The 23,988-nt window shown below is 45.6% G+C and overlaps 1 protein-coding gene and 1 long non-coding RNA gene across 5 annotated transcripts in view; one reads left to right on the top strand and one right to left on the bottom strand.

Annotated features, from left to right (window-relative positions):
* Positions 1-868: 868 nt before the first annotated feature.
* Positions 869-1,899, bottom strand: LOC142876405 (uncharacterized). The gene is made up of 2 exons (XR_012923303.1): positions 1,773-1,899; positions 869-984 (listed from the first exon to the last, which is right to left on the bottom strand). It is a non-coding gene; the product is annotated as an uncharacterized LOC142876405 (long non-coding RNA).
* Positions 1,900-2,121: 222 nt separating this feature from the next.
* TMEM131L (transmembrane 131 like) overlaps positions 2,122-23,988 on the top strand; it is a 161,645-nt gene continuing 139,778 nt past the window's right edge. For all 4 annotated transcript variants that reach the window (XM_020280152.2, XM_076010569.1, XM_012783657.3 and 1 more), the window contains exons 1-3: positions 2,122-2,291; positions 2,963-3,033; positions 9,875-9,918. In XM_020280152.2, coding sequence (XP_020135741.1) covers positions 2,168-2,291; positions 2,963-3,033; positions 9,875-9,918 — 239 coding nt within the window. In that variant the 5' untranslated portion in view covers positions 2,122-2,167. The remainder of the gene's footprint in view (positions 2,292-2,962; positions 3,034-9,874; positions 9,919-23,988) is intronic.

The raw sequence follows: 23,988 nt of genomic DNA, 5'->3' as shown, positions 1-23,988 counted from the left end.
GTTGTTCATGAGTCAGCATGAAAAATACCTCCAGAGAAGACTAAGTAGGTCAGATTTATCTAAGAAGACAGCTGTGTAATCCTGTATCCCTCTCCAAGCCCATGGCACTGCAGATACACGCTGCTGGCTTTCTGAACAATAGTCACACAGCGTTACCCACTTTGTAAAGTCCACCAGACTACAACTTGAAAAATCAAGCTGGTCTTAAAAAGCTTCGGTAGAAAAACAAATTAGAGCAGTATCTATATATGGCCCACAGCAATCTTAGCCTGTCTTTTAAGTCATTTCTGTTGATGCTGTGATACTGGTTAGTGTGGGAAAGACTTTATTAGTGAAAAAAGGAAAATAATTTAAAAGTTAGTAAAAAAGTTTTGCATCATGACGTTTTGTTAAACTTGTTAGGCTGTCAATGTTTGTTTGTTTTCCTTTATAAGAAAGGCAGCCATAAGAGGACTTAAAATTACATGCTGTAAATAAACAGGTCCACGAGAAGACTTTCATTTAGAAACGAACTTTGAACGTGCAGTTGCTGCCTAAGTGGGCTGTGCAAGTATTCTTGTCATTAAAGTCCCCTTTAAGACAGTGGGGGACCTTCAGAGTCCAAGGGGCAAACATGGAAAAGTGGAATGAAAGGACAAAAAGGGCACACTGGGATGGAACCGGAGATCTACCCGAAAGAAAGAAAGATGTTGGCAGGGAATACAGAAGAAACATAAGGAACAGAGTATACTGGAGGTGTTCAAGTTGGATAATGCCAATTGCTTTTTCCCCCACATCGACTTATATTTATGCTAATCTTCTTAAATGTTAAGTCTGTCCAAGCAATTAGGCTATTTAGCCTTGTTTAGAGTTATACTCAGAGACAGTGTGAGACTGGGTTCACAGTGCTGTATTGTGTCCTTAGGAGAGAAAGGATCCGTAATTCATTTTGTCCTTCTCTGGCATCTGTCCTGCTCTGCCACCAAGGCTTTTCCATAGTCTAGACTGTAAGGCACCAGAAGCAATTAAATAGAGGATCGATGTAAACAGACAGGTGTGCCCCTCTTCCCCTCTTTATACCATATTGCTCATATTCTCTGAATTTCATACAAACTACACTGGAAGCGGTAAATCAACTAAAAAAAAATCTTAAAACTGCCAATACTTCCAGGTTATGCAAATTGATTCCTGAATAAGCCCTCGTTTGTGACATCATTGGCAAAGGCAAGATGTTACCTCAAATGAGATCTCAGATTTTAGACTTTCTGGTTATAAGCATCAAAACATGGGGTTAGAAAATATATTTCCAAGTTTGACTTCTGTGATCTTACCAATGTTAGCATACTAGATCACGTCCTGGGCCCCAACCATGTTTCAGAGGACTCTGGCTGAATTTTGCAACACGATTCCGAAAGGGAGAATATGCAGGGTCTTTGAAGCTATAAATCCCCTGGGAAGAGGCTTCCCCACCTGTCACGACCTGGACCGTGTCCACGGAGGGTGCCGGGCGCACCACCGCCACGCGGCGCTGAGGTCAGCCTCTCTGGTCTTGGGAGAGCTCTTTTTATTCTAAATTACAGACTTTGCAGCCACCGGATATCCTCGCTGCTTAACTGGCAGTAGCCATGTGGCTGCACTCGCGTTTCCTGACAACCACTGCATTATTTCCCCTAATATCCTGTGTCTAAGGCCTCCCACCTCCACCGGCGCCCCCTGCCTCGTGGGTGAGGTCCCCGCTGAGACCCAGGTGCCCGAACAAAGTGGAAACCACCCGAAAGTTCCTGAAAACGCACTTGGCACAAGTGGGCTGCAGTCCCTGGGGGCCGCTCTGGGCCCGGGTCCCGGCCGCGGAGGGCGCCGGGGCACCGCAGGGTGGGCGCCGGGGCGGGACGCGGCCATGTGCTCCGCGCCGGGGCGGGGCGCCGCGGCCGCCGCGTTCGCATTGTCCACGTTCCCCGCACCCGCCGCGTTCCGTCCCTCCCTATCTGTGGCGCACACGCGCTCCGGGCGAGCGGCGCGCCCCTGGCTGGAGCTGCGGCGGCGGCAGCTGCGGCGGCGGCGGGGGGGCGCGGGGCGGGCCGGGGCGGGGCGGGCGGGCGGCGCGGGGGCGGGCCCGGGGCGCGGCGGCCGGGGCGCCAGCGAGCGAGCGGCGAGCGCGGCGAGCACCGAGAGGAGCGCGAGCACCAGCATGGCGGGGCTCCGACGCCCGCAGCCCGGCTGCTACTGCCGCACCGCCGCGGCCGTGAACCTCCTGCTGGGCGTCTTCCAGGTCCTGCTGCCCTGCTGTCGCCCGGGAGGGGCTCAGGGACAAGGTCAGCCTCGCGCCGCTGGGCTCGCTTTCCCCTCCACCCCGCCCCCCTCCTCTTTCTTTTGGGGAACTGCCGAAATCTATCTGAGGGCGAGGAGAGGGAAAGGGGCAGCAGGGGGGAGGAAAGCTGTTGCAATTCTCCGCTGATAACACTTTCCGACTGCGGCGTCCCCTCCCGCGCCCCCTCCCCCGGTGCGGCCGCAGAGCCGGGAAGTCGCGGGGCTCGGGGACCGCTAGCCGCGCGCGCCCCGGAGCCTTTGTGCGCGGGCCCCTGCGCCCCGGGCGCAGCCCCCGCTTTGTGTGGCGCGCGGGTGCCCCGCCGCGGCCCGGCTCCCAGCAGCTTTGTTCCCCCGCGCCTGGCCGCCGCGGTCCACACCCCAGATGCTCGGGCTGCGGAGCCCGCGGTGCCCCGTGAGGTGGCTTCACCCTCCCTTCGTGCCCCCAGCACTGGCACCCCGAGCCTGCACGCCGTCGCCTTTCCCGCAGAGGGGCCGCCGGCTCGCACCCGGTCCATTGTGTTTTCATCCCTGGCTCGCCCCTCGGATGGCCTCCACTTTTAGATGGAAAAGGAGACTTGTTTTGGTGAGGCGGGTGGCTTGGGGGACGACAGGGGAAACAGGAAGCGTCTCTTTTCCGTGCATTACAATCGTGGTGTGTTTTTTGGTGTTCGTGCAGCGATTGAGCCCTTGCCGAACGTGGTGGAGCTGTGGCAGGCAGAAGAAGGGGAACTCCTGCTGCCCACTCAGGTGAGGTCGACCAGGTGACAGGGGCGGGTGTGGGTGTGCGAGGGAGGAGGGGCCGCGAGGCCGCCGGGCCCCCTCCAGCGGCACAGGCGCTCGGGCCACTTTGCAAGGCAAATAATCGGTTGGGCAGAGCCTGAACACCTGGCAACGGTGGCCTTCCCGGCCTCCTCCCTCGCCATGTGACGGGCGTGAGTCACGCCGGCCCCAAGTTCAGAAGGTGGCAGCCCGGGCCACCTCAGCAGGGCCGCGGCCAGAGCCTCCGCACGGGGAGGCCGGCCCGGCGGGCTGCTGGGCGGGCGGGTGGTCTCTCTGCGGCACACTGTTCTCTCTCCAAGTGAGCTGGCACTGCGTGCACGGCAAGTGGCTGGAAGGTTGAGGACAACGGGAGTATTGATTTCTTAGATGTTAGTGAGTGGTATTTGCCATTAACGTTTAAATAGCTTTGGGATAAAGATGTGACTTTAAAGGACTGTAAACTTGGATTTTCTCCAAGTGCCTTTAATTCCTGTTAAGATACACCCACTTAAGAACTTGAATTTCAGGTTTATTTTTTCTGTATAATGATTGCATGTGGAAAAATAATTACTAACATTTAATTGGGAATCTGTAGCATCACATAGGGTTTACTGCTGCAACCTATACAGTACTGCAAAGCTTTTGTGTTTTAAGTTTTAACTTTTACAAGAAATTCCCATCCACTGCACATTTCAACTGAATATTGTTGACTGCTTTTCACCAGCAATAGTGGTGACTCAAAATGCATTTGGCGGGGGAGGGGTTTGAATTATAAGGGAATATTCAGTTTGTGTGCAGTCATTTTTTAAGATGTTCATTCCTTCCCACATTGGTGGCAGCACTTAATTCTGTGTTGTCTCTTGTGGCCGTTCAGAAAAACAGGATGTCTAGCTATAACTTCTCTGGAGAGGCTGTGCAGTTTTACATTTCAGCTCTCGCCCTCCTATGTGAAACATTGAGAGTGCTGGTTTTGAGATATTTGGAATATTCTTTTTGGCCAGGGCTAATGAATAACAGCTTCAGGGCAGAGGAGAGGTGTCTTTAGAGGAAAATTTTCCTGGACCTTCCCTGAAGGCTAGCAGGCTGAATGAGCCCAGTCCTTTGAGAAAAGGCCCCATCTGGCTGGGAAGCAAACAGTCTTTCCTTCTCCTAAAAGTTTATTCCCAAATGTATTCTTTTCCTGATTACAAACAATGCATGTGTGTTGTTGAAGGTCTGCAAAAGATAGACAAAAGGAACAAAATAGAAATGGATCATATTCCTGCCGAGAGAACCACACTTATTTTTAAAAAGTGGTTTGTGTTTGTGTGTGTCAGAGTTGTTCAGCAGTGGCACTAGTGATATTCTGGGCCAGAGAGTTCTTTGTTGTGAGGGACTGTCCTGTGCACTGTAGGAGGTTGAGCAGTTAGCATCCCTTTCCTCTACCCACCAGATGCTGGTGGCACTCACTGCTTCCTCTTCAACCCTCCCTACCCCCAATTTTGACAGCTAAAAATGTCTCCAGACATTGCCAGAAGTCCCTGGGGAGCAAAACTGCCCGGGTTGAGAAGCATTGGTGTATATCTAGGTAGATGTATTTGCATTTTTGCCCAATTGTACTTTCCACCTCTTTCTGGCTAGTGCTGGAAGCCAACCCAGACTAAAAGGAAAGTAAACCATGGACGTTTGAGTCCATTGTAAACTCTCATTTATTAGAGCATTAGTTGAAGATTTATTCGCTGTACTCAAGAGATGGAAATGTCAAGGCCCGTTATATGATTAATTTATTTATAGGCTCATAAGTTATTTTATAAAATTCTTAATTTCTGGCCTTTATTTTGTTTGTATAATACAGTTTGTTTTGGTAAAAAAATGTTAGAATTGAGAGACTGTCTTTCTGGGATTCTCAATATAGAAGCATTTATAACTAAGCTATTTTAATCAAAGCAATAATGAAAGTGAAACTGCTATTAAAAATAATTTTCTAAACACTTCATCCGTATCTATATGTGTACTTTTTAGAAACTATCTTACCGTGCATATACCTGGGCAGGGGTGAGGGATATATATTAATATATACATTTTTATGTATACACATACACACCTTTCTCTCATAAGCTGCAGAGAGTTCTGATGAAAATTATTTTAAGGAATCCTTTTTGAAGTATTTTGAATTTTTTTCAGTAAAAGTTCCCTCGTGTGTGACATACAGAGTCTGTTGAAAAGAGAATATTTATAGGTGTTATGTAAATTTGAGGATTTTCTGCTTAACTGACTAGTAGGTTGGATTCCTTTCATTAATTAAGGAAGACATAAAGATAGCTTCAGAACCTAAGATTTGGCAACGGTAGGTCAAATTAGGAACATCAGAGGATGTGGTGTTAAACAAAATGCCAGCGTATTTGCTAACACTGTACAATTATTTATTTTGCAAATATCTGGTGTCGGTTGGGTTTTTAAATTTTTTTTCCATTTTCTAATGGGTCTCTGAGTGATTAAGAATTTGAATAATGTGTTGACAATGAAGTTATAAACTGCCAGACCCTCTGACCGGATCTCCTGGGTTTGAATGCTGGCTGTGTCCCTTTTTAGCTCTGTAACTTTGTCCTCAGTTTTCTGATCTGCAAAGTGGGGGGAATGTTGGTGCTGATTTCAGAGGATTAAGTGCCTGGAAGTTAAGTGAGCACCTAATCCAGGTGCCCTGTCATCTTGGCGATTTCTCAGCTGACTGGTAGACTTGGTCGCTGGAAAGCAGGAACAGCTTTCAGCTTTGAAGGGCCTGGCCCAGTGCGGATAACTCAGTACCATTGTGTGCTCCACGACTTTGTAGATACGTTGTATTACTCATAGCTTTTTGCTATGCGCTCTTTTATGTTTATTTGGTATAGGAAGGAAAAAAAATGTGATTTTATTTTTAGATTTATAGAATTTTCCCTTTCCTCCAGCTATACCTCATACTTTAGTGCACCGAATCCAAAATGGCGATGGTGTAGAAACCAAACACGTGTTTTGATTAGCTTATTGTCAAGAATTAATTGTGTTTGTGCGAGGTATAGCTTTGTGTACTTTCTTCACCTTCAAGGTCAGAGACCATCTGATTCCCTGTAGTGCATACACAGGGCGATGTCCACTTGACCCCCTCTGGCCTGCAGGGCCTTCCACAATTTGACCTTGTCCTGCTGCTCCGGTCAGTCCTCTGGGACGCTCACTCCAGCCTGACACTTGGCTGAGCAGGTCCAGTATTTATCTGTTAAATAAGAGAACGAATGCTGTCACCCTGCTGTTTGTTCAGTGTCAGTCCTTCCTGACTTCTGACTTGGAGTGGCATTGTCATCATTTCTATCTCTTGGAATTTCTTGTAGTGTTTTGAGTGTCTGGACTTTTTTGTTTTGTGTGTGTCATGTTTCCCTAACTGGGTTGCCGTTTGTTAGGAGGGTCTGGGCTGCTAAGACCTGGTGACCCTGCTGTGGCCACAATGTCCTGCCTACAGCAGGCATTCGGTAGGTAGCCCATGAGGTCTTTCTGGTGGAGGAGAGAAAGGCAATTAGTATCTTGCCCAGTTCCTCTATTTTTAAGGTAAGTCTGAAGGCCAGGCGCGGTGGTTCTCACGCCTGTAATCCTAGCACTCTGGGAGGCAGAGGCAGGAGGATCGCTCAAGGTCAGGAGTTGGAAACCAGCCTGAGCAAGATCGAGACCCTGTCTCTACTAAAAATAGAAAGAAATTAATTGGCCAACTAAAAATATATAGAAAAAATTAGCCGGGCATGGTGGCATATGCCTGTAGTCCCAGCTACTCAGGAGGCTAAGTCAGAAGGATTGCTTGAGCCCAGGAGATTGAGGTTGCTGTGAGCTAGGCTGACGCCATGGCACTCTAGCCCAGGCAGCAGAGTGAGACTCTGTCTCAAAAAAAAAAAAAAGAAAGTAAGTCTGAAGATGGCAGGAAAAATGCCTTAAGTGTTGATTTCCTAGTACTGTTTGACAATCACATATTTTTATCAGTTCTGGTAGCAAGAAGGGCAGTCTAGAATCTGCCCTTTCAATCCATTCAGACTTGTCTGAGAAGAGAAGACTCACTCCTGATGCCCCTGGTTAGCAGGTTTGGGAACCAGAGACAGGTGCTAAGTAGACACAGCTGTTACCTGATATGGAATCATGTTGGTTCTGGGCAGGGCTGGGAAGGATCAGTGCTCTACTGGCCTTGTTTGTTTATTTAGCAAACATGGGTCTGTGGGCCTGGCCCAGTGAGGCCCCTGCCAATACAGGGATGAATAAGAAAGTCTCTGCCTCTATAAGTATCCTGTCTGGTTTATGCCCGCCCCTTAGGTATAGATAACGGAAATTGGTGGAAAGTGAAACAGGAAATGGTACACTGATCACCTAAGTTCTTATTATCTCAGGTACTGTGTTATGTAACAGCATCATGCTCTAGTGAATCATTGACTGGTATTTTTTTGTCATAGACCTTTATTTTTGTTTTAATCTACTTCCACCATCAACATGGAAAAATAATAACTAACATGGGCTGAGTAATACTGGTCTTGCTTAAGTGCTTATGAGTATTAACTCATATTAGTACATTAAAAACTATGAGGTGCTATAACCTGACATTAGATGAGGAAATTGAGGCACAGAGCAATTAAGTTCCTTGCCCAGGGTCATGAGAAAGTGGCAGTGGTGGGATTTGAATCTAGGAAGTGTTTAGCACTAGAGCCGGAGCCTGAGTTTTTAGCCACTGCATTATTGTGCGAGTTTCAGTACGATCTGATCAGAACAGCAGGATTGTGGTGATAACATGCCTATGTCTGAGGGAAATAATTTCATGTTCTGTTTTGATTTAGAAAAAGTTGCCTAATGAAGTTTTCAGTGGTAGTCATGTCCACTTGTGTTTAGGAAACAGCTGACTTGTGCTCAGCTCTGCAGAGAAGTGTTTGAGCATGTACTGTGGCCAAGCAGTGTTTGGGTGTGGGGGATGTTACGGTGCACAAAAAAAGAAAAATTACACCTGCCGTGTGGAGCTTGCAGTCTGCATGGGGGTGCGTAGATGTTAAATTGTGTTGTCGAGTCTGTTCCAAGGGCGTGAATGTGATGGGAGTTGCAGTTTTAATTTAAGAGGTCACAGTAGGCCACTTTGAGAAGGTGTTTGAGCCGACCCTTGAAAGAGAACAACCATTGCAAGGGCCCCGAGGGGTGGGGAAATGACAGGAGGGTCCCTGCCCTTTCCGAGTCTGGTGGTGTTGGCGAGATAAGGCTGGTAATACCCTGGGACAACATCTAAGTGCTGACGCGTAGGAACTGAGAGAAGAGGCGCTGTGTGGAGGGAGGTGGGAGGCTCTCAGAGATGTGCACGAGCAAAGGTGTGACTGGGGCTGGCCCTGAGCCTCATGGTGGACTGCGCTACGTTGAAGAGATCGGAGTATATCTGACTAGCAGTAGGGAGCCACTGTAGGTTCTTGAGCAGGGATTGAATGAGGACATTGAGTGCTGGTTCTACCACGAGGTGGTGACCGCAGGGTGCAGGGCTGCATGGGATGGGTTGGACGCAGAGGCCCTGTCTGTGGCGGTAATTGAGTAGCGTGGGCTACTGATGGTGTGGGCTGAGATGCTGGCAGAGAGGAGGAGGAGCAAGGGCAGGTGTGAACAGTGTTTCTGATGAAGGACAGGTGCAAACGGTGTTTCTGATGAGCGGTAGGAGCCCAGGGGAGGAGAGCAGTGCAGGATGAACCTGAGGCTTGCTCAGCGTCAGGGAGCAAGACGGTATCCTCTGCGAGTTAAAACAAGCCGCTCGGCAGGGACCCTGGCGTTGATAAGTCCGGTGTTGGTCATACTTGTTTTTGGGGAGCCAAGTGCCAGACAGAGTTTACATATCCTGGAGGCCTTTGGAAATAGGACTAGGGTCGTACATTAATGCGGCCTGCAAGGGTTGTGGGGTACCTACCATGTGCTGCTCGCTGGGCTTGGCGCTGTGCTGAGCAAAACGGCTTGAGCCCTGCCTGGCTCTGCGGAGACAGGTGTTTATTGAGTATCTCTGGGCGTGATGGAGCGAGAAGCTGGGGCTGGAGACAGGGATTTGGGGCTCACGATTGCAACCGCAGGTTAGCGTTCTGGGGGAATTAGGGCAGAGGAGTCTGGACTGGGGGCGGAGGGCAAGGAGGCAGGGCTACCAGCAGGACCTGGGTCAGAGGGCAGCTGCAGTAACAGGAAGGTCGGATCCCTGAAGCCAGTGGTGTCCGACTTCAAGACAGAATGAATACCTCGAGAGCTTGTGTGTCCGGCAAAGTCCAGTGGAGTGTTTAAGTGGATCTGGCCTTTTGTTGCTATTTCAAGTGCTTTTCTTTTTACGTGTGGTCACGGTAAATATGGCAGATGGTTTTGGAAGAGTTTTTGAGTGTGACATTTATGCCGTTTAAAAAAGTTATTTTTTAAAATTATTATTTTTATATTCTCAAAATACATAGTCATTATGGACATTCTGAGCTAAACCGAATACATTTTTCGTATTTGGGAATTTAAAATTATCATTAAACCTTATCTTGTGTGATTAAACTGAAACATTAAAAATAGGCTCTGGAAGAGAAGTGATATCTAGTTTTGAGATTATGTTCAGGTTGAGGTTTTAAGCAGGTAGAATACTTAGAGTGAATCTCCAAGAGACCACTTGGTAATTTATGGCTTTGTACTTGTGCCATTACTAGTGTTCTTTTTCCAATAAACATTTATAGAATATTTGTGCCAGTCACTATATTAAACATTCATTACAAATTCATCACCCCTGGGCAATTTGAAGAACTGTTTATTTTGGTGATTTTGTGTTCCTTTGGAACAACCGTTAAACCATGTTCTTTTTCAATAGGGTGATTCTGAAGAGGATATGGAGGAGCCTTCTGAAGAACAGAGGTAAGGGGGAAGTGGGAGCGAATTCCTGCAGGCTAAATTTCCCTGCCTACTTTGCATGCTCTCTGAAGTCTTCGTATATGTCCATGTTTATGTATTTAATGTTATCTGTACTGCACCTTTCTCTTTGGCATTTGTGACACCTGTATCCTCTAGTGATTAATACAACTTTGTTTTAAAATAAGATTGTGCTGTTAGAAACATCCCTGCCCCCACCACACACCGACTTTACTTCTTCCATGGCGTGCTTCTGCCCTCCCTCGTGTTCACGAACTTCTCCGGAGCGACAGGCACCATGCTGGGTGCTGAACATAAACATCGAACAGGACTTGGATTGCATGTACTTGGGGAATCAGGCATTACTGTAAATGATAAAGATGCTTGTGCTAAGAGCTTTCGAGAACTACCGTGTTTTCCCAGAAAATAAGACCTACCCATAAAATAAGCCCTAGCAGGATTTCTAAGCATTTGTGCAATATAAGCCCTACCCCGAAAATAAGACCTAGTGATGGCGTGGCTATGCAGTGCATCTGCACAACCCATGCATTTCATCGTGGAGCGGTAAAGAAGATGAGCAGCCCTTCTCATCTGCCCAGTGAGAGCTCCATTGCTCGACATGAGAGATTGGGGCCAGTGGTTCTAAGGGAAGTAGAGTCGCAAGAAATTCAGGATGGAATTCGGGGTTTGGAGAGTTATGATGGTGTTCCAGAAGAAGACGACTTCACTATATTTGAATAAATGTAGATTGTTGTACTGTACTTAAAAAAAGAACATAACACATCCCCTGAACATAAGCCCTAGGGTGTCTTCTTGAGGAAAAATAAATATAAGACCCTGTCTTATTTTTGGGGAAACACGGTAGATTCCTGTGGAAGATAATAGTGAGGTAGACGGGGTGGTCAGGTGAAGCTCCTCTTAGGAGGTGACATCCCAGCTTAAGCAAGCTGGAGGATGTAGGAGTAGCCCACAGCGCGCTGGGGAGTGTGCTTTGCACAGAGGGAATGGCAGGTGCAAAGGCACTGAGGCTGCAGGTGCTGGCAGCTGTCTGGGAACGTAGAAAAAGCTGGTGTGGTGTGTAGCATAGTGACATGAGGTAGGACTGCAGAGGCCACAGGAAGGAGTTTGGGGTTTTATTTTTGAGTGTGGTGTGAGTTGTTAAAGGATTTTAAGCAGGGGCTAACAAATAAAAAAACATTAATTACATTTTTAAGAGAATACCCTGGTCGTGGGACAGCCTTGCTTAGTTGTCAAGCTGGGACCGTTGGAGGTACCTGAAGACTCCCTAAGTGGTGTCTGGGCATAAGGATGACTTTCAAGCAAGCAGCTTCTGGATCCCTGGGGTCCACATCTTCTCCTAAATTCGATCAGAGTTTTAAGTGGCCATTTTCCACCTCTGCTTTCACAGTCTCTCTTCTCCACTTTACGAAAGAGCCATATCTGTTGCCCAGCCCCAACCCTGCTATTTACTTCATCTGGGGCAAAGAGAGACAATTTGAAGTACTGGTGTTGGTTAGGAAAAAGTGATTCACTGTGACTAGATGACTAATTCCTTGGTGGTTTTCAGATCTTTGCTTTCACTCAAGTTGAAGGAGGACCTAATCAGATTGGCAACTGATAGACTATTTTTTTTTTTTTTTTTTGAGACAGAGTCTCACTCTGTTGCCCAGGCTAGAGTGAGTGCCGTGGCATCAGCCTAGCTCACAGCAACCTCAAACTCCTGGGCTCAAGCGATCCTCCTGCCTCAGCCTCCCAAGTAGCTGGGACTACAGGCATGCGCCACCATGCCCGGCTAATTTTTTCTATATATATGTTAGTTGGCCAATTAATTTCTTTCTATTTATAGTAGAGGCAGGGTCTCGCTCTTTCTCAGGCTTGTTTCGAACTCCTGACCTCGAGCAATCCGCCCACCTTGGCCTCCCAGAGAGCTAGGGTTACAGGTATGAGCCACCGTGCCCAGCCACTGATAAGACTATTAAAAGTTATTTTTAATGATAGATTACTTTGTGATTGGTCTTTGGATGAAACACTGGGGGAGTTGAGAGAATATAGGGACAGTGCTAAAGCAAACCTTCCATTCACATCTGTTCATGTGGACAAGCTTTTTCAGTGCTTATATTTTGGAAAAAAGAACAAGAAAGATAGGATTAAGATAGGATTAAATTGATGCTATCCAAACCTGTCTCATTCTAGCAGTAAATAATGTTCACATGAACCAATTAGGGGGAAAAACATTTTCAGTAAGATTTTGCTCTTTATGTTCCATTACCTGTCAAAATTTGTTGAATTTGTTGTTTTGATCAGTTGTGTGCAATTGGCCCTGGGTATCCGTGAGGATCCAACCAACTGTGGATCAGAATTATTTGGGGAAAAGAATTGCATCTGTACTAAACATGTACAGACTTTTTTCTTGTTATTATGCCCTAAACAATACAGTATAACAACTATTTACATAGCCTTTGCATTGTATTAGGTATTCTAAGTAATCTAGAGATGATTTAAAGCAGGAGTCCTCAAACTTTTTAAACGGGGTTAGTTCACTGTCCCTCAGACCATTGGAGAGTGCGCACTGTGGGCCCGGGATGAGTCGGCTGCTAAGCAGGACAGGCAGTGGAGGCAAAAACACCCAGTGGGCCAGATAAATGTCCTAGGTGGGCGGTATGTGGTCCGAGGGCTGTAGTTTGAGGACACCTGATTTAAAGTATATGAAAGGATGTGCATAGGTTATATGCAAATACTGTACCATTTTATATTGCAGATTTGAGCATCCTTGGATTTTGGTATCCTAGGGGGGTCCTGGAACCAATCCCTAAGGGATATCAAGGGATGACTGTACTAATAAAAATTGTAGTGATAATTCAGAATTAAAACATTTTTAACACTTAGACACTGTGGTCATAGGCAATTTTTTTTAAAGCCTGAAATTTCAATTTATATCTGTAGTTTTGTTGCAGTAGGTTTTGAATACTAATGTATATTAAGTTAAAATTCTTTGGGGAACATGGAGTAGAAATAAGGGTTCACAGAGGAGAAGGAACAATGTAAAATATCCAGCAATAAAGAGACTATTTGTGGCCGGGCGCAGTGGCTGACACCTGTAATCCTAGTACTCTAGGAGGCCAAGGCGGGTGGATCGTTTGAGCTCAGGAGTTCAAGACCAGCCTGAGCAAGAGCGAGACCCCTTCTATACTAAACAAACAAACAAACAAAAAATAGAAATTAGCTGGACAACTAAAAGTATATATATAAAAAATTAGCCAGGCATGGTGGCGCATGCCTGTAGTCCCATCTACTTAGGAGGCTGAGGCAGAAGAATTGCTTGAGCTCAGGAATTTGAGGTTGTTGTGCACTAGGCTGACGCCACGGCACTCTAGCTAGGGCAACAGAGTGAGACTCTGTCTCAAAAAAAGAGAGCCAAAACACACATTTGTGTGTTTTAAAAAATAGATATGAGAGGTATCGCAGTGGAATTTAGACTCCATTGAATATGTTTTAAAAGGAATTGGGAGTTTTATTAGAGATGCCAGTATTTACAATATGGCAGAGTTTACATTTTTACAACAGGTAAACTCATAAAATTTTAAATGAGATATATTTTTATTTGTTTTCCTTTTTTCCCCACATGCTCTATTCTGCAGGATAAATGTGATATAGCTTAAACATACTCTTTGGGTGTCTGGGAACAGAAAATGCCGAGCAGTGCTGATGGCAGTTGGGGTAGAGTGGCAGTAGGGCGATGAAAGGAAACGGAAAGTTTTGAGATACATTTTTGGGATAGGACAGATTCACTGAGGCAGTTGTGGAGTGTGAGAGGGAAAGAGAAAGCGTGGAGGGCTCCTAGACAGTGGCTCGAGCATCTGAGGAGATGATGATGCGCGTGACAGGAAAGGATTTAGTGGGAGGGTAATCAGGAACTGTGTTTGGTTATCTCCTAGGAATCTCAGACTTGATAAGACACGTCCAAGCAGGCGGCAGCGGGGAGGCCTGGGCTGCAGGTCCCAGCGTGGGTGTGCGCAGCCCATAGAGAGCCTGGTTGCACGTGCCTTGGTGTTTGCTTTCTTCTGTAGATGCCTTTCTCTCCATTCTTTTGAATCATAACCAGTTTCTTTCTTTTTGCCAATTTTCTATCTAACTTAAAGGTATTGGTAGATTTAATCCTTATTGATCTTTTGACAAAGTGTCAGATTATCAGGAGAGGTGAGGGAGAATTGTGTTGATTTCAAGCAGTGGCTTTCAAACTTTCTGATGGTGACTTATGTAAGAAATTTTACATCATGACCATGTACTTATAGGCATATGTATGTGTGTATGAATATATGTACGTGTATATAATCTATATATTTATGAAAAAATGAATTTAAGTTTCACAAAATAGTACTCTCCCTTATTTGACTGCAGTGCTTTCTATTTTCTGTTACATTTTATTTCATTAAAACAAATGCCCGTTGCTGCCTACTGGATTTAGGTATTGATAATATTTTTATTGAGATATCATTCACATATCATACAGTTTACTCATTTTAAAGCACACACTTGGTTTTTAGTATATTCACAGAGTTGTGCAACCATTGCCACAGTCAATTTTAGAACATTCTGTACCCCCCAGAAGAAGTGCCTTATGCTTTAGCTTTCAGTCAGTCTCCAGCTTCCCATCCCTACCTCAAGTGATTTGAAAACTCCTCCATAGATCAAAGTTCGCAGTTTATCAACCCTGATTTATATGTATTACCTTTTTGATACTGAGTATTCCAGTATTTTGCTGTTATTTTATCCATAGTTTTTGTGTGTTGTTTTTTTAACCTGACTTCCATGCCTCTTTGTTTCCTTTGGCTTTTTTTGTTGAGATCCGTTCTTTTTATGGAAAGAAAAGTTATGATGTGGGTGGGATGCTACTAGAAAATCTTTGTGTCCATTTTCTGAAAATGCAGATTCTGGAGTTCTCTCTAAGAATGATCTCTAAACATAATGTTCTGTGATTGGTAGATAAGTCACGTAAGTACTTACTATTCATTTGTCTTCTATTGCATAATTGGGAATTTTTTCTTAATTTTTTAATTTCTCCCAAACCCATCTAATGTCGTGCTACTTTAAAAATAAACCTTTTGCTTTAGAATAGATTTAGATTTACAGAAAAGTTACAAGGATGGTACAGAGAGTTCTTGTGTGTCCCTCACCCTGCTTACTCTCATGTTAATGTCTTATGTTACTATGGCACAGTTGTCACCACTGGGAAACCAACCTGGGTCCTTTACTATGAACTGAACTCTACACTTTATTCAGATTTCACTACTTTCCCCCCATGTCCTTTCGGCAAACAAGTCGTTAAGTGAAGTTGAGCTTCACTTACACAAATTATTTGGAATTCTGTATGGGAGATTTGTCTATCCTTACTTATTTATTCAGTCATTTATTTATATCAGTATGGGCTCCTGGATATTTATACTTTGGTTTAAAATCCAATATTAGCTGTGTTTTTATCAAAACCCCAAAGTTGATAGGATCTTATACTTTTTAACCTGAACATGCACTCCCCAGGGTTCTGCCCAGGATCCCCCCCATGAAACCATATTACTTTTAGTGGTCATGTCTCCTTAGGCTCCTCTTGGTTTTGACAGTTTCAGTCTTTCCTTGTTTTCTGTGATGTTGACAGTTTTGAGGCGTGTACCGGTCAGGTATTTTGTAAAATATCCTTCAATTTGGATTTGCCTGGTATTTTTCTCATGGTTAGATTGGGGTTGCGGTTTTGGGGAGGAAGACCACATAGATAAATTGTCATCACATCACATCAGGGGTATATACATGCTATCAGCGTGACTTATCACTTTGCTGTTGACCTTGATCCCTGGCTGTGTGTGTGTCAGGTTTCTCCACTATAAAGTTGCTCTTTTTTTCACCTCTTTTTCCGTATTATTCTCTCTGGAGGCAAATCATTAGGTGGTGGTAAGCTCCACCAATACAGATGGGTGGGATGCATGTGGAGGACTCACCGCTAACTTGGGACTCCAGAAACAAATCTGGCTGTAAAACAGAGTCTCTGTATGTCCCCTCAGAAGTGTATGTGGCACTGAAATCTATCACTGGAGAGGATCTAGAGAGTGAAGGAGTCTCTGCGTTTCACCCTCCCGATGCCCAGGGTGGAGCAGCGGTGGGGGGGGGGGACAGCTTGCCTGTTACCTCAGTGTCTGGGAAAGCTTTCAGGGTAATTGGCCTCATTGAAGATCTTGTTTATGTTGTCTTGCCTTCATCTTCTGCGGATACTATGTAATTGTATTTGGTTGAAAGCCAGAAAAGCAATATTTGAAGAACTTTCTTCCCTCTTTCCTCTTTGCCCCCATTTGTCTCTAGGGAGTTCTCAAATGTCAGCAGTAACCTAGTCCTTTTTGCTAAGAGAGTAAAATTGCTGTGGGGATTCAGTGATGAGAGCTGGCTTCAGCTCTTACCAGAAGTGAATACTCTGTGGGAAGCTTATCCCTGGCTCTCTGTGTATATCTCTCTCTGATAAACTTTTTTTTGGAGGGTTATATTTGTTAGGATATGAAAAGTTTAAGCATTGGTAAAGTACAAATAACATATTATTTCAGCTTTTAAAAATGGTTATAAAAATCATAAATACTGACTGGCTAGGTACAATGTCTGTGGAAGGTCTTCTTTGTTGTTTGTTTTTTTTTAAATGTACTTTTTAGCTGATTAATAACAGCAGCAAAATGTGTTCTCCTGAAGTAGTTTAATGTCAGTTTAAGGCAGATTCCAAGAATCAGAACAGGAGGAGAATCTTGGTGACCTTTCAGCAACATACTAAACGATGTAATTGCAGAGAAAGACGACTTAATCTTTAGGGAAACTTCTTTGTGGCAGTGAAGGATCTCTGAGTCTCCACTGGGAATGGAACTACCTTTCACTTTGGTCTCCTTTAGAAATGGAAGTTTCTTCCCTGTTGATAGGATCTCCCGCTTTATCTGAAGCATCTGCAGGGTTCCATTGTAGACCCTCTTCTCTTCCCACTCTGTCATCTCCCTAGGTGATCTTGCCTGTTCTGTTGGTATTTTTTTTTTTTTTTTGAGACAGAGTCTCGCTTTGTTGCACAGGCTAGAGTGAGTGCCGTGGCGTCAGCCTGGCTCACAGCAACCTCAAACTCCTGGGCTCAAGCAATCCTGCTGCCTCAGCCTCCCGAGTAGCTGGGACTACAGGCACGAGCCACCACGCCCGGCTAATTTTTTATATATATATTAGTTGGCCAATTAATTTCTTTCTGTTTATAGTAGAGATGAGGTCTTGCTCTTGCTCAGGCTGGTTTCGAACTCCTGACCTCGAGCAATCTGCCCGTCTCGGCCTCCCAGAGTGCTAGGATTACAGGCTTGAGCCACCGCGCCCGGCCTCTGTTGGTTTTTTATGTATTTTTTTTTGAGACAGAGTCTCGTTCTGCTGCCTATGCTAAAGTGCAGTGGTGTCATGTCATCATATCTCATTACAACCTCAAACTCCTGGGCTCAAACCATCTTCCTGCCTCAGCCTCCCAAGTAGCTGGGACTACAGGTGTCCCCCTCCATGCCCGGCTAACTTTTCTATTATTTTGTAGAGATGAGGTCTTGCTATGTTGTTCAGGATGGTCGGGAACTCCTGGCCTCAAGCCTGATTCTCCTGCCTCGGCCTCCCAAAGTGTTGGGATTATAGGTGTGAGCCACCGTACCCAGCCAATATAGGCTTTTTTTTTTTTTTTCTTTTTTGAGACAGAGTCTCACTTTGTTGCCCAGGCTAGAGTGAGTGCCATGGCGTCAGCCTAGCTCACAGCAACCTCAAACTCCTGGGCTCAAGCAATCCTTCTGCCTCAGCCTCCCGAGTAGCTGGGACTACAGGCATGCGCCACCATGCCCAGCTAATTTTTTCTATATATATCAGTTGGCCAATTAATTTCTTTCTATTTATAGTAGAGACGGGGTCTCGCTCTTGCTCAGGCTGGTTTCAAACTCCTGACCTTGAGCAATCCGCCTGCCTCGGCCTCCCAGAGAGCTAGGATTATAGGCGTGAGCCACCGCGCCCGGCCCAATATAGGCTTTTAAACAGGGTTCTTGGTATATATTAAAATTGTCTTCAAGCTACAAAAACCTTTTTGTTTCTTTAGGCTGTGAAATTTTTAACAAAGCTTTTGATAATTTTTAATATAATTATTTAGCCTTTAATTGAAATAAATTAGAAAAATAGGACAATAGGATATATTACAGGCACTGGGGTGATTAGGTTTGTGTTTATTTGTATTTTTATATTGAAAAGAATATTTGAACCTTTGATAATTTTATATCGAAGAATTTTTTAAATTCTTTTAAGAATTTCGAAAGGTTACTGTAGAATAAAAATAGGCAAAACATTTCATTAATGTTAACATTCCTGAAACAAAAAAGTGGAGTTAAAGTCTGGAGAGGTTGGTTATCATATGTAAATGTAGTGACCTAGTTCTAGAACCTTAGAGTTCCTTCCTTTAGACTGGAGATTGCCTTTGGGAGAGGTGGTTGTAACTCAGCACTACAAGCGTGAGTCTCAGCTTGCTTCATTCCCTGTGCCACTCCGTGGTTTGACTAATTATTTATTGCTGCATAATATTTAACAGTAACATAATGTCATGGAATCCATTCAGTCAGATGTGCCTTCTGAAGAAAGAGCTAGACAGATTCAACAACCCAGGAAGACCGTGTACCTGTGGAAATTACAACATATGCATTAAAAGACTTGTGAGAAGCTTATTTCAGGCAAGATCGAAGGTACCCATGTGTAAGCAAGAGAAAAGACGTGGGTGTTTGTTTGCCAACTCGTGTTATGACCCATCTTATATTTCTTCAGGAGAGCTTATAGCTAGATAGTTACGGAGGAGCTGACATTTAGGTGGTTTTTATGCAGCGGGCATTGTGTTTTGGACTGATCTTTCCTGGTCTTGTCATGGTGGATTGATGAGAAATGAAGGTACTTTTTTGGATGTATCCTGACATCAGCAGTACTGATTAGTTCTGTAAAGTGTTCTGGATATATTGTGACACTAAGCTGCTTATTGCCTAAGAAGGTAGCAGAGCCTGGGATTTCCAGGTTCAAAGAAGACATAATTTCCCAAGACAGCGTTCTCTGTCTAGGAACACCAATATCAAGATAATGGGGTCTCCTGGGAGCTTGTTACTTATTTTAAATGAATTGTCATCAAATTATTAGTTTGTTTTTAGAATCTTCCACATATGAATTATGACTCTGGAGTAATAGTGATTTTTTTTCTCCCCAATCAGTTCAACAAAAGAATGTTGTTACATTACAAATAATTACTGTGGTAGTCCAGACAGTATTTCACAGATGCTGTGGTGCTCAATTAATGTTTTCGGTGTTGCCTTTGTAACCAGTTTATAAATGACATAAGAAAAAAGTCTTGTTTGCTTATTGTAGTCTTTCTCTATGTTTTACCCCAAAATAGTGGGGATGTAGATGCTATAAGCATGAAAAGTCTTTGCAATTAAAAAAAAATTCAAAATTTGAATTTTTTTTGAGATGGGGTCTTGCCCTGTTGCCCAGGCTAGAGTGCAAATGGTGTCATTATAGCTCACTGCAACCTCAAACTCTTGGGCTCAAGGCATTTTTCTGCCTCAGCCTCCTGAGTATCTGGGACTACAGGTGTATGCCACCATGCCCAGCTAATTTCTTAAAAAATTTTTTGTAAATGCAGGGGTCTCACTATGTTGCTCAGGCTAGTCTCAGACTCCTGGCCCCAAATGATCCACCCGGCTTGGCCTCCCAAAATGCTGATATGTGTGAGCCATAGCTCCCAGCTGAGAATTTTTAATTGTTTTAAAATTATTCACTGATTATTCCTTTTTATTATTCTTTAAAGATCTTCTAGTAAAATTTATGTTCCAGGAAGATGGCCATATTTAATTCATGGCATCATTTTCTCTAATACATATACATCCCAGAGTCACAGTCTAGTGCTGTATCTGTTTTTTCCCTCCCTCCAATGCCTGTTGTTTTTACCCAGTTCAAGTATTTCATTGAAAAAACGTGGCTCTGAAAGACATGTGGCCATTGCACTAAAACTAAACTACTCCCATAGGAAAGATGGCTTGCCCATTGTGAAGTATCCAGACACTCACGGCTGCATTTGAAGGTAGATCCTAGAAAATAGCTTCAGTAAAAACAGAGTCACTGTGTATGGCCTGCCAAGTGGACCATTGTGAAAATGTACATAGTAAATTATTCATATTGATATCATGCATTGTGCAACATTGACTTTTAGGGTTGCACTACCTTGTGGATGTTGGTTCTTTTAGCTGCCACTAAATTATTCACAGTAGGTGAAGTTCAGTTGGAATTACAATCCAAACAGCGTTCCAGTTGATAGTTATTACAGATGTATACAGTGTGACTTTTTGGTGAAGTGATTGTACTGGGATCATGATTCATTCTTACCTCTTTAAATCAGGCCATGTTAATCCACTTAATCCATAAGAATTAAATTAAAGTAATTGCCCTCATATTATACCTTATAGTTTACAAAGTACTTTCACATGCTTTATCCTTAAATAACCAGGTGGATGTGTGGCAGTTTTCCCATTTTATAGACGAGGAGAAAAGTTCAGCAGGGTAGAACTATTTGAAGTTACAGAGCTGTGAAGTGACAGAACACACACATGATCCTAGGTGTCCCCTCTCCGTGTTTGTACTTGACTACTCTGGTGTTGAATCTGCAGTGAACTTGGTTGGAAAACCATTTTCCCAATCAGATACACTGATAGTATGCTCTCTACAGAAGAGACTAAGGCTAAGGTCAGTGTATGGAGGCGATTGTTTTCTTTGTTAGGCCCTAGTATATGGTTCCTAGCTAAAGCACTGGAAAAAATGAGCTTGGCTCTTATAAGATAGACCCAGAGTTGGATCTTCTGTAATATTTTACTTTGTGCTAGATAATTTCTTTAGTTTTGCACTGTATCTATGTGCTGATCATCACTGGATATTCAGCTACATAGCTTTTGGAATAATCTGGAATATTTAAATGTGGAATTTTGGGTTTCCTTTGTGGAACACATGCCATTGTAATGCATGCTCAGAGGTTGCCTTTTGAGCTATCCTGTTAGTTTACTTTGCTTTGGGATTATTTTCAGCAGCAAGTAACAGAAAACCCTGACTCAACTGGCTCAAACAATAAATAACGCATTATGTCACCTGACAAGAAGCCCGGAGGCAGGGTGGTTCTGGGTCGGTTTACTCAGCAGGTTCCCGTCAGCGCCGGGAGCCTGGTTCTTTCTACCTGTCTGTTCTCTGGGCTGTGTGTGCCGGCCAGCTCCTCTCACACTTGCAGGAGGGCTGCAGGCGTCGCGGCCTGGCGACCTCCCACCTGCACATCCAAAGGCAGGCCGTAAGAACCCAAAAGGCCTCTTTCTCTGAAGCACCCTCAGCGTGCCTTTCCTTTCATCCCACAGGTCAGACAGGGCTCTGTACTCACCTTGAACCACTCACCGGCCTACAGAGTGAGTGGTTGAACCACGTGATTAGCTTTGCCCAGCAGGGTTTGGTCACAAGGGAGTCATGGTCACTGATCGCAGCCAGGAGGACGGATGGTGGGAAGGCCAGCAGCAGTGTGTGCTTCGCTGAGGGAGCCACCCGAGCGAGGGAGGAATGAGCAGTCTGGGGCAGTGCTTTGCAGGACCATGCTTGGGACCTGCAAAATCAGCATTGCCTGGGAACTTGTTAGACAGGCAGGTTCTCGGACCCCACCCCAGCCCTGCTGTGAGTCAGAAGTTCTAGGGGAGGGGCCCAGGGAGCCGTTCTGACAAGCCCTCCAGGTCATTCTGAGGCTTGCTGGAGTTTGAGTGCTGGGGATTTGAGTGAGAACCATTCGTCCAGGCTAAGGTGTCTAAGGAACCACGTTTCAAAACAGACATTTCGTTGACGATTAAGTGATGAGAGGCAGAAATGGTCTTGTAGATAAAACAGTGGGTGGAAGTTCGGAGACGGGAGGTTGTTTTTCAACCTGGCTCACTGTCATTGGCCCAAGAATTTTGCAGACCTAGAATACATACGTATTCCCTTCATAGGGGACCGCGTTTCAGCCAGCCGACCCACGTTTTCCAAAGGAGTTCTGTCACAGTCGTGAGGGTGGGTGGGCCTCCAGGTTGAGTGCCGGCGTCCCCCTATCGGCAGGGCCTAGCACGCCCAGAGAACAGGTGGGTCCGGCCAGCGCAGGTCAGCTTCAGGGGAGAACTGAGGAACTTTCTCAAGGAGAATTCATTCATTTTATAAGGGAAGTGAGTTTGGCAGAAAACCTTGGCCCAGGAACAGAAAGTCTCAGTTGTTGGATGGGAGAGGCCACTCACAGGACAGGGTGTGTGTATGCAGGTCTTTCTGCTGGCCCAGCCCCCTATGGAGTTGTGCGCGCGCACGTGTGTGTGTGTGTGTGTGTGTGTGTATGTGTATGTGTGTGTGTGTGTGAGAGAGAGAGAGAGCGCGAGCACATGCACATGTGAGAATAAGGGGTTGTTGGGGCAAGAGGAAGGAGATTAAGTAAAAACTTTAACCAGTGTTCTAAAAATTCTGTGAGAACTAGGGTGGGCGGAAGCAGCACAGGCGCCACCCACGCTGAAGGGGACTTCCAGGTCCCCCCACCCCGCTTGGCAGATCTGGGATATGCGTGTGGGAGGAGCAGGGATCGTGCCCAGGGGCAGGGCGGGGCCCAGAGGAGGCAGCTGGGAGCTGCAGAGAAGGAATAAAATTGGGATGGGGCCTGGGAAAGCTGAGCCTGTCATGTGTCACTTATGGGGGAGAGGGGCCCCCTCACCCAGCCACACAGCTGGGGAATTCCCTGCAGGTCTTTAGTGGCTGGAGGAGCGTCTGCCCGCTGAGGGGGCTGTAGGGAGCAGGGCAGGAGGAAGCAGCCCGAGTTCACGTGTGGTGTGTGAGTTTCCTAGGGCTGCCACAGCAAAGTACCACAAACTGGGGCTTAGAACAAGCAGAATTTCTTTCTGTCCCAGTCGGGAGGCTAGCAGGAGCCCTAGATCCAGGGGGCAGCAGGGCTGTGCTGCCTCTGAGACCTGTGGAGGAGTCCTTCCTCGCTCTTCCCGGTTTCTGCTGGCTTGCTGTCACCCGTGCTCTCCCTGTGTGTCTCCATGTCTTCGCATGGCTGTCTTCTTAGAGGGACACCAGTAGGACTGGGGTAGGGGCCCACCCTACTCCAGCAAGGCCACCTCTTGGCTAATGACATCTGCAGTTATCCCGTTTGCAAGTCAAGCCAACATTCTGAGGGACTGGGGGTTAGTACTTCAGCATACTATTTGGGGGGTGGAAGGAGCACCGGTTAACCCCTAACGTGTGGTGAGTGACCAGTGAGGCTCACTTGTGAGCCCCTGTGAGTGTCCCTGTGCTTTCTTTCCCTGCCCTCCCCAACTCCAGGGCTCCTGGGAAATAACTTCTTGGTGTTGGGCTGTGTTCAGTGACAGATTGTGAGGTTTCGCTTCTGAGCGAGGCACGGGCTGCTCAGCTGCAGCTGTCAGGCCCGTGGAGTTCTTACCAACTCACTGAACCTAGCCTTTTGGGCAAATGGATTTTATTTCTCATTTATTTCTTTGGTATCTGTAGGGGCAATTCCAAGGAAAGTTCTTCACTTAAACAAAATTGTGAGCTCTGGGGACAAGTATTTTTTCATTAGTGATTTTTTTTTTCCTTGTGGGAAGTAAGTGGGAAGACTTAACACTGTGGTCTCCAATTCCCCCACACCCAGTACCAGGGTGTGGCCTGGTACTGGTCCCTGGCCTGCTAGCAGCGGGGCCACCGCCTGAGCTCTGCCTCCCCTTCCCCATGAAACTTAGGAAGGGGAGTGCACAGCAGGAGGTGAGCGGCAGGTGAGTGAGCCTTGGGAAGCTTCATCTGTATTTGCAGCTGCTCCCCATTGCTCCCATCACTGCCTGAGCTCTCCCCATCCCTGTCCGTGGAAAAGTTGTCTTCTATGAAACCAGTCCCTGGTGCCGAAAAGGTTGGGGACCACTGATTTAAGACTGTGAAGCTTAATGAGCAAATAGGTAAACAGGTAAAACCATGAAATCAAACCATATTCCTTTG

Source organism: Microcebus murinus, chromosome 15 (genome assembly GCF_040939455.1).
Source record: "Microcebus murinus isolate Inina chromosome 15, M.murinus_Inina_mat1.0, whole genome shotgun sequence".
In the NCBI taxonomy this organism is placed as follows: domain Eukaryota; kingdom Metazoa; phylum Chordata; class Mammalia; order Primates; family Cheirogaleidae; genus Microcebus; species Microcebus murinus.
Note: the sequence above shows the minus strand (reverse complement) of the source record. Positions and strands in the feature narration are given on the sequence as shown.